Below are 10,521 nucleotides of genomic sequence, written 5' to 3' on the forward strand. Positions count from 1 at the left end.
CTTTGTGGTAGTCATCACTCCTCCGAAAAGCTGGATTTGGCTTTGTAGCACTGTGGTCAAACCTGCACCACTTATTACCAACATTTTGTGAATTTTCATTTTTAAATTTTTGTAATTTTTTATAATGATTGGATGACTTATCTGATGAGCTTTTATTTTCATTTTTTAGGATTTTTCAAATTTTTATCTTTTTGTTTCTGTTCTGCATTCTTCTTAACAGGTTTTTGCTTTGAGCATTCACCTATTTCAATAGATTGCAAAACAGTCTTTTGAAATTTTTCTTGTAAATCTAAAAATATTTTTCTTTTCTTTTCTTTTCTTTTTCATCATCAGATATTTCATCACAATCTTCAATTTTGACTTTGTCAAAATTTGTGACCTTGTCACTTATTGGAACAGAATTGATTGGTTTTGGACAGGGAAAATTCAAACTATCTGATGCAGTCACAAAACCTTTCAATTTCTTTTCAAGTTCATCAATCTTGTTTCTTGAATAAGCTGAGAGATTCTTTCAAGATAGAACTTGATTGAATTTTCATTTTCAATTTTAAGACTTTCAAGAACAGATTTTTCATTTTCCAAACCATTTAACTGTTCTTGAAATCTTGTTTCATTTTCTTTCAGATTTCTGTTTTCCAATTTTATCCAAAAATCTTCATCTTCTGAAGATTTTCTTTTGCTTTCAAAACTTTTTTCATTTTCTTTCAAAATTTTGTTTTCTGATGATAAACTCTCAACAATCTTTAAAAGTTTGTCATTATCAGATTTTAGCTTTTCATAGTTCAAGCATAACTCCAAAATCCGTTCATTATCAGCTTTCTTCTTGATCTTCAGAGTATCGTTTTCCAATGTCAAACTCTCCACATCCTTCAAGAGTTTCACATTGTCTGCTTCTGATTTTTCACATTTCGAGCATTTTCCATTCAGCTTTTTCTCTTCCATTTCTTTTCTCTCCTTTTCTTCTTTCTCCTTTCTCTCTTTCTCTTCTTCTATCATTTTCTCAGTTAGAGTTCCCCACCATTTGTGTTGCCAATACTCATCCTCTTCTTTTATCTCCTTAATGATGGCTTCCAGATTGAGCGTTTTATCATCAATTGCAATGTTCCCATATTCATCCAGATAACACTCCCTTTTCGGATCCCATCTTCCCGCTCTTCTTGCTTCCAGAAAGATATAAGAAATTATGATGATTCTGTTTTCAGCAATCATTTTCCGATAGCAATACTTCTGCTCTTCAGTATGATTGTCTTTCCACGGAATAAGTTCATCTTTCGCCATGAACTTATGTTCGTGTATTACCAAATATTGTCCGAAAAAGCGAATCAGGTATTGTCCTTTCGAGCGGACCTGATGAGCGAATCTGTAACTTGATCTAATAAGCGGACCAAGTTATGTTCAAATAGGCGGACCTGGTATCAGTTTGAGCGAACCTACACTTGTTCAAATGAGCGAACTAAATTATGTTCGGATGAGCGAGTCTACAAGGTTTGTTCGAGCGGACCTACTTTGTTCGTTCGAGCGAATCGGTGTATGTACGTTCGAGCGAACCTCACAAATGTCAATATAAGCGGATCTGAAAAATATGTTTGAGCGGACCAGAATACGTCCGTTCGAGCGAACCTAACAGCAAAGTTGTCTGAAAAAGCGGACCAAATTGATTATTACAAGCGAACCTGTTGTGTCTTTCGAGCGAATCTCTCGAAGTCCGTAAAAGAGAATCTCACAATTTACCCAATTTTAACCATTTTTAAGCCGAGTTTTAACCTAAAACTTTCTAGGGTTTGTTAATTGTATGTTTCGCACGTAATACTCAAAAATCAGACAATTTCAACCATAGGAACCACTTCAAATCGAAAAAGTATGAAAGAAAGAGAGTAGAAATCAGAGAATTTGGTAGAATCAAGCTGTAGTAGTATGAACTCCTCATCCTGAGCTCTGATACCACTTGTTGGACCGTTGTTCCGACCCTGAAAAGTCAGGCGAGACAGTTCATCTTCACGTACGAAGGCAGAATCAACATAAATGAAGTTACAACAGCTATTCCTTTCTAATTTCTTCTCTTTTATTGCTTTCTGATTACAATTTGACAGAGTTCCGTTCCACAAGCAATGGTCTAGGTCCGCCCCAACGTTTTCAAGTGAACAGGTATATATAGGAGTGAGTGGTTCGCTCATATGGACTGCCATATGAGCGGACCTACTACAATGCCACATAAGCGAACCTTACCTGTTGACACTATAAGCGAACCTATTCAAGACCCTATGAGCGGACCTACATCTAACATGTTCACAAAAGCGAACCTACAACATAATTCATGATTTTGACTTTCTAAACCCTATGTTGACCTATATTGACCTAAGACTTGATGTAGACGAAGTCAATAGACATTCCGTGCACTAACACAAAATTTGAAGTATATAAATAAGCTATTGAATGAGATGACTTAAATAATTTAATGGGAGAAAAAGGCACAAATTAAATATTTTTTAAAAACTGTAATATATGACGGATACTTATTAAAACCAGAGTGGCCATGGATAACGGTAAAAACCAATAAAGAACAACCACATCCATTGATAATCCTATATAAATTATGAAATAAGATGATAAGATTAGAAATGCTTAAAGATTACAAATGTTTGTAGATAAAAAAGTTGCTATTTGGGTTTATACAATATATATTATAAATTATTGCTTCTCTTCATACACATAAGTTTTAAACATAAATATTGTATATTGAACATCTAAATATTTATTTAACATATACATTATAATATGCAAAGAAAGGTCATACTCATAATAATATTAGAACAAAACAGTATAATAAGCAGATAAGTTTTAGGGAATTCAAAACCACACAATCAGTCCAAAACATAACACCACCAAACACCCAAAACCAACAAAACGAAAACCATAAGTTCAACGTGGCAAAAGCATATGAAATCAACACGTAAATGTTTTCAAAAAGACAGAGAAAACTATTTCTCAATCTTCGGAATCAAAAGCTTCGAAACACCAGCATCTTCATCCTGATACAGTTCATCACTCATGCGGCGCTTTGTCGAGGAACAACCTAATGCCTCATCTACGTCGCACACTTCACGAATATTACGTTTTGTTTCGTCAGAAGAGGGATTCTTATTGCCTACGAGTGCTTTGGATGCAGGTGTAACATTGTCACCGTTGCATGACATTTCAGCCTGATATAAAAAGACAATAAGTATTAATGGTTCAAAAAATTTAGTACAGATAACCAAATTCTTATATTACCTTCATAAGATCAACAAGAGTAGACAAACTGCAGGAATCTGGAACATCCAACGATTCGGACTGCTCATGCTTTAAGTACATAATACACAGTAACATAAAATACACACAATGGTATAAATCTATTTCAAAACGATATGACTATGAAATGAAAAGAATGACATAATGAAGATTTAAACCTGGTTAAGATTGAATTTGGCGTAGAGCGTGGCAAGGATCTCATCATCGTTAGTGGCCATTACAATACCATAGTTTTCAACCTGTTGCTCAATGTTATAGTCTTTAACATTTATGATGAACGCATACTTCTTTCCAATCAATGTGTCAAAAATCTCAGGATATGGGTTCGGTATCTCTCCAGAATTAATAACCTATGATTTTATAAAAATTAATATAAATTACTATGAGCACAATGATTCCATAATTGAGAACCTACAATTTTATAAAAAATAATTTTAAATTATACTTACTACATGGTCAAATAACTGAATGCATGTATTTATTACCTGATCTTGGATTGCAAGTAATCAAAGAGTCTCAAAGACACAGTACCGGAAGAGTCTTGCACCCTGATAGGTATCTTGAAGCTATCAAAGTTAAAAACAATTGAAAACATTAGTATTATTAATAACAGAAGTGTGGTTCATATTAGTATTTAGTATAAGGAAATAAAATTGTAATCTCAAACCGCAGAATAGAATAGATGTCAACTCCTTCACATTTATCATTTGTACACACCAAAGCTTTTGTATGATCAACATCAAATGAACCATCCACATTCTCTTTCGTTACAAATCTTTCCTCCACACTGGACTTACAGTGGTTACAACCATTGTAATACCAAAGTTTATCAGTGCATATGGCTGTGATTGTGCCGAGAACCAAAACCTTCTTTGTCTATCGATATCAAACAAAAATAATAATCCTTAGAAAGACTATAAAAAAACTCAACATGTAAAATACTCATAAGAAAATACACACCGTTAATATGGTTCCAAGGAAACCAATAAGCATGAAATCAGGGTTATTAAGGAACTCATCTTCAATACTTGAGATAACATAAGAACCAACATGCTCATTTGATGAAGATGAAACAGAAATTTTCTCTACATACCTAAACAGATTCATGTGATCAAATTAAAACGTAAAAAGTAAATGTAAAATCAAAATAATGTTGTTTAATGTTTATATGCATATTACTAACTATATCTCTTCCTAAAAGAGGATATCTCTTCAATGTCAGTGTCAATAAAAAATCTGCTAAACTCAAACCCGTTTGCAACTCCACGCTTGCCTAAATTTAAAAATAAAACCAAATGTAGATCAATATAAACAGTGTCAAAATTAAAAAATATGTAAATAAATATAAATATAAATTACTACATAAATAAAATTAAAATTAGTTAAGTTTAAATTGTACCTTTGTAAAGGTTGACCATACCAAAATGACAAAGGATAACAACATGTTTCTCTCGTTTCTTATCATTCATGTAAGCAAACATGTCAATAGCAAAAGCATCCCACAAAGTAACCAGACACTTTTGACCTCTAAAATATTATCATAAAACATAATAACATCAAGCAACCTTGTAATGCTTTAAACGTCAAAATGCAACAAATTAATAAAAAGAACTCACTCAAGGTCTTCAACTCTAAGATTAAGTATCTTGCCCTTGCTCCCATCCTTCTTTGTTGTATCCTCTAGATTGAAACATACTTCCACATAACCAATCCAATCTATAAACAAAAATATATTGTTAAAAGAAAACAGCATTAAGAAGCGATAACATGAAAAAAACAATAAGACAAAATAGTACATATATATCATGTAGTGATTTACATACCAATAACTGTATTAACTTCAATTTTATTTTGAACAACATCCTTGAGGTTAACGAAATTAAAACGGTATTTCGGTCCAGACCAGTCAAGGCATTTCTCAACATAAGTATAGAAATACAGAGATATTTTGTCATTTCTGTTGGTATACTTAGCAGAGGACTTATTAGCAGCAAGAGACGGTTTGGTGATAAGAAGACATTGATCCAGCTGAAGGAAGTCCTTGAATCTTTCTAGCACCTTATGTAGACAGCTGGCTTGTATCGTAGTTCCCTAACAATATGAAACATCCGATTAAATAAAAAACGTGTTATATAACATTTGTGTATTCAAATGTCCAAAAAAATTATAAGACAAATATATATGCTACCATCTCATCCATGAAGATCATATCAAGGCGATATGTTTCATTTTTGTTTTGATTCATCATCTTCCTCGACATGCTAACAATCTTCACTCTGATCGAATAGTTATTTGAGAATATATTAAGATCGTTAAGCATGCTAACCTTTGCAACCTCCATTTGAAGACTGTACATACAAAAAAGAATAAGTAAAATATATCTATTGATAAACGTAATATGATAATACAATTAGCATGGATGTTCATAAAAAAAAATCAAGGTTGGAATTCAAGCTTACCAATTCTCCATTCACAATTTAGATTGAATGCAATGGAAAATGTGTTTTGAAAGGTAAGTAGTGCATATCCTTATATCATGCTTTATTAAAGTAATTAAATATTAGAAATAATATGCAAAGTAGGAAAAAAAAGTGAAAGAACGTCAATTTTGAATTACCATTTTGCATATTTTGAATTTCAAAAGTTATTGATATTGTCAGTAATTACTGATTTGATTTGAAAGCAATTGTCATGATGACTTTTGTAATTTTTATTTAACTTTAATTAAGAGATAATAACCGTCAATTTGAAATTCACATTTTGCATATTTTCAATGTCCAAAGCTCAAGAAATTAGCATTAATTACTAATTTGATTTGCAACAAATTGTCATCAAGAGTATTTTTTTTATTTTTTATTTTAATTTTATTTTTTATTTTAACTTTAATTTTTATCATGAAAACAATGTTGGAGGAACTCTTATCTCATTGGAATGTAACGATTAGGTAGAATGGTAATTTCATTGTAATTGTAGTTTTTCTTCTGATAATTTCATTCTATCACTAGTTAACCCCATCAATAATAAAAATGTGAGCAGTGGATGTCAACAATAAAAATGTGAGCAGTGGCTGTTTTTTAACTATCAGTGGATAGCCAATAGTGATTGAAACACTGATGTTTGGACAGTCAATGGTCAACATGAAGAATGAAGAAACAGAGGTTGTCTTTCAACAGTGGATAACTTTTAACAATCAGATGTTTGAACCAACAGTGGTTGTAAGATACTTTTAAGGATTAATTAAAACTATCATTTTTAACTATTTTGAAGAGTGTTAAAATATGAGAAGACAGTGGATCTAGTTAAACATCTGTTTAGACTTAAACAGATGTTGGGTCTTAAACAGATGTATGGCCTTATATACCAGTTGTCTGGACTTAAACAGAAGTTTGACCTTAAGCAGATGTTTGGCCATAAACAGATGTTTGCCCATAAACAGATGTTTGGCCTTAAACAAATGTTTGACCTTAAACAGATGTTTGCCCATAAACATCTGTTTGCAAAAAAAAAAGACCAATTTCAAGAATACTATACCCAAACAATCAAAATGAGGAGCTTAATAATCATCCAAGTGTACTTCATTTTTATTTATTAGTATAAAGATCAAACAACTGTTCAATTTATAGTACAGATCAAACCACTGAGGTGATGTGATAAATACTATTACATATAAACACTGTTACATATAAACACTGATGTCATAAATACTGTTACATATAAACACTGAGGTGATGACATCTAACAACCTAACAGACTATAAAACACTGATGTGATAAATACTGTTATATATAAACATAAACACTGTAATATAAACAAAGGTAGAATAACTGTTGTTGATGGTGAACCACTGTTGTTGTTGGGCAGTGGTTCACCTTTGGTTGATCAAGCCTTTGGTTCATCAGTGCTTTTCTTCAACAGGGCTTTGGTCTTCATGAGTGCTTTGGTCTTCACAGTGGATGATCTTCATCAGTCTTTGTGTACAACAGTCTTTATATCCAACAGTTGTTAGGCAAATCAGTGCTTTGCCTTATTAACTTGTTATAACCACTGTCATTGGAGGAAACTTAGATGGGCAGTGCTTATTGTGGATCAATGTGCAGCTTCAACAGCCAGATCAACATCATCTTTATCTCCTTCAGCAATATCCGCTATCTTTTCTTCGGTTCTTGGGTCAAACATCTCGAACGTTTTCCCTTTTCATCAAAACAAAACCAATATATGTATATATAGCAACAGTTAATCTGAAAAAACACGTGGAACTAACAGCAAAAAGTGTACCTGAAACAGAATCAACGATTAAGAATAAAAAAACATATGGAATTAACAATGCATAGATTAGTGAAGGAAACTTACGGTGCTGATTAAGAAAACTCCTTTTAATTGCTCAAATTGAGATGACGGGTGATCTGCAAGTGATTACAAATGAATCAATGCATCAATAAACGGTAAATCAAAATGTTACGAATACCAAAAAATAAATCAGACCAATTGAGGTTACCTTAGGGTTGTGCAATGAAGAAGGAAGAAGATGATGCGACAATTATATGGCAAAAGAAGAGATTTAACTATATTATTACTCAAAAAAGTCACATAGCATGGGAAATCACCTCGATGTCCATGACAACAGCACCTTCTTAAAAAACAAAGTAAAACTGATTGTAAGATTAAAACATTCAATGACTTATAGTACACGGTCTGACTGATCTCAATCATGCACAAAAAGCGATGAAGCCTAAACTTTTGGGCTGTTATCACCTATCAACAGACCTGAAAACAAAATCAGTTTCTAAACAATGACTTCATGAAACAGAAAATCATTAAAGTAAAAACAAATTAAGTAACAACCAACCTTAATTCACAAGCCTGCAAATATAAAGTTGCCACATGAATATTGAAGTAGAACTTGCTGCAAAAATAATAAAGTGTGAAAACAATCTCAAAAACTTCTCTGTATTTGAGTAGTAAAGCTACTCAATTTAATTAACTACATAAACAATCCAACAATGAATTTACCGTCCTTCTCCTTCTCTTTCACATTTCCATCTCCCCAACAACGATCCGGCAGAGCTACTTCTAATCAACAAACAGATTGTGAAAAATAGAGGATCAAGAAACATAGGTGCATCCAACATTACTAATATGGGTTAATAAATCAACAAAATAGATTGTGAAAAACAAAACTACAACCATATCAAACTCAATCTACTCTTAATCTATTATATACAACAAAGCAAGCATCTGAATAAACAATAACAAATAAAAGACAAAAATCAAAAGCTACAAAAAGTTATTCATATATATATATATATATATATATATATAAACAATAATAAAAACATTATTACAACATACCAGTGTCACCGATTAACAGGAGCTTGTACAAAAGGGTTCGTTGTGTACGATAAGAAACCCTAGGAGAGCTTCTTCTTCTTCTGATGGTACAAAAGGGTTCATCGTGTTCAGTATGAGAAAATAGATAAAACCAAATAAAATTTCTGAATGAGAAAATAGATCTTACATGAATATTCTGTTCTTCAACTACTCGACGGTACATGATTTAGGCTTTCAAACGCAGATGTATCCAATAGAAGTAACCTCTGCTGGACGTTGTTGAGGAGATGAAAATGTGAAGAAGGAGAAGGATGAACATCAGAAAGAAAGAAAGAAGGAAAGAAAGAAAGAAAGAAAGAAAGAAAGGGGATCTCGTATGGAAAGGTGAAGGAGAAGAATGAAGTAGGGTTTGTTAAAATGTGAGAATAAAGGGGAGTGATACTGTTGGGCGAGAAAAGGGAAAAAACGATGCACTAATCTACTGACACGTGGCCCAAATAACTTTCATTTATTATATATAATAGATAGATAAGTGGGTCCTTTATATTCTATGGAATGGTTGTGACCGGAGGAGAGAGAACATGTTACTATTTATTGGTAAATTATTTTTAATATTTTTTAAAAGTGTTTGTGAGTGTGGAAGAGATAATAAAAGTATAAAAGAACAACTATTATTTAATTGAAAAGAAAAAAAAATAATATAATAATTTTTAGCGGTATTATAATGATATTGTGATTAAACATGAAATTGTATTTCTTTCTTTTGTCCATTGCAGACATATTAAACTCTACATTAGTTATGACTCTTGTTAAATGAGGCTAGACGGTATGGGGATCGTACCCAGCTTGTCGCGGCCTGTCGCCGCCCTGCACACCATCCCGTCTGGCCTGTCGTCGTCCAATTCATCGAGTGTGCGATGTTTGAGACGGGGAGAAGAGGACAAAATTTTTTAACATTGGGGGACTAGCCGTTGGTTAAAAAAAAATATTTTTTTCAAATCCCACTTTATAAATATACACACTTATTCACCCTCTTTTAAGTTTTAACCCAAAATTCTTTCATTCTCTCTCATTTTTTTATACACCATCATACTTTTATAAAAAAAAAAAGGCATGTCTTCATCTTCTTCTTCTTCATCGTGGTGTTCGTCATGTTCAGGTGAGCGCGAAGTATTTTTTCAAACGTCATTATGCACGCAGCGCAGATGATCATGGAGGAGGACGAAGAGGCTGAAATGTCGTCACAACGGCAAACTAGGAGAGCCACCTTAAACCGAGACCGAGAAGGTATTTTTTTAGTGTATCATTTTTTTTAAGAATATTTTGGTTTTTTTTAATGTAATGTTGGAATTAATATTTGTTTTAGAATTTATATTAATTTTAGTTTTATATATATATATATATATATATATATATAGGGAGCCGCTAGAATGAGAACCACCTCGAGTTGTAAGAACCGCGAGAACTACACCCCACGGAGCGCCGTTCGCCATGATTTTTTTTACAAGTAGATGTGTATATTATAAACACAGCCGTAAAAAATCATGGCGAACGGCGCTCCGTGGGGTGTAGTTTTTTACACCACAAGTTTGGTGAAAAAAAAAAGAAAAAAGAAAAAAAATTAAAAAACACCAAACTTGTGGTGTAAAAAACTACACCCCACGGAGCGCCGTTCGCCATGATTTTTTACGGCTGTGTTTATAATACACACATCTACTTGTAAAAAAAAAATCATGGCGAACGGCGCTCCGTGAGGTGTAGTTCTCGCGGTTCTTACAACTCGGGGTGGTTCTCATTCTAGCAGCCCCCTATATATATATATTGCATACTTAATTTGCCAAAATTAAAAAAATAAATAAATTAATTTTGTGGGGTAGCTCATCCTCCATTTCCTTGGTTTCATCC

The 10,521-nt window shown here is 32.8% G+C and overlaps 1 protein-coding gene and 1 long non-coding RNA gene across 3 annotated transcripts; both read right to left on the bottom strand.

Moving 5' to 3' along the window:
* Window positions 1-2,978: 2,978 nt before the first annotated feature.
* LOC110901783 (replication protein A 70 kDa DNA-binding subunit E-like) lies at window positions 2,979-5,758 on the bottom strand. Its single transcript, XM_022148565.1, has 11 exons — window positions 5,748-5,758; window positions 5,477-5,636; window positions 5,112-5,379; window positions 4,905-5,004; window positions 4,688-4,815; window positions 4,472-4,561; window positions 4,249-4,373; window positions 4,006-4,164; window positions 3,447-3,638; window positions 3,271-3,339; window positions 2,979-3,200 (listed from the first exon to the last, which is right to left on the bottom strand). The coding sequence occupies exons 1-11, from the start codon at window positions 5,756-5,758 to the stop codon at window positions 2,979-2,981; spliced, it is 1,524 nt and encodes a 507-aa protein (XP_022004257.1).
* A 1,247-nt stretch (window positions 5,759-7,005) lies between these two features.
* On the bottom strand, window positions 7,006-8,975 carry LOC110903275. 2 transcript variants are annotated; one of them, XR_002571808.1, is made up of 7 exons: window positions 8,804-8,975; window positions 8,638-8,717; window positions 8,299-8,355; window positions 8,135-8,191; window positions 7,784-8,052; window positions 7,639-7,691; window positions 7,006-7,563 (listed from the first exon to the last, which is right to left on the bottom strand). It is a non-coding gene; the product is annotated as an uncharacterized LOC110903275 (long non-coding RNA). The 2 variants fall into 2 exon arrangements; XR_002571807.1 differs by having other exon boundaries at window positions 8,299-8,358.
* Between the last annotated feature and the right edge of the window lie 1,546 nt (window positions 8,976-10,521).

The sequence above is a fragment of the Helianthus annuus genome, chromosome 13, assembly GCF_002127325.2.
Source record: "Helianthus annuus cultivar XRQ/B chromosome 13, HanXRQr2.0-SUNRISE, whole genome shotgun sequence".
Lineage (NCBI taxonomy): Eukaryota > Viridiplantae > Streptophyta > Magnoliopsida > Asterales > Asteraceae > Helianthus > Helianthus annuus.

Coding starts and splice junctions, on each gene's coding strand:
- LOC110901783 (XM_022148565.1), bottom strand. Junction 4,165..4,248: donor TCCTTGGAACCATATTAACG/GTGTGTATTTTC, acceptor TGATATCGATAG/ACAAAGAAGGTTTTGGTTCT. Junction 3,639..4,005: donor TTGATCATACAAAAGCTTTG/GTGTGTACAAAT, acceptor ATAAAATCATAG/GTTATTAATTCTGGAGAGAT.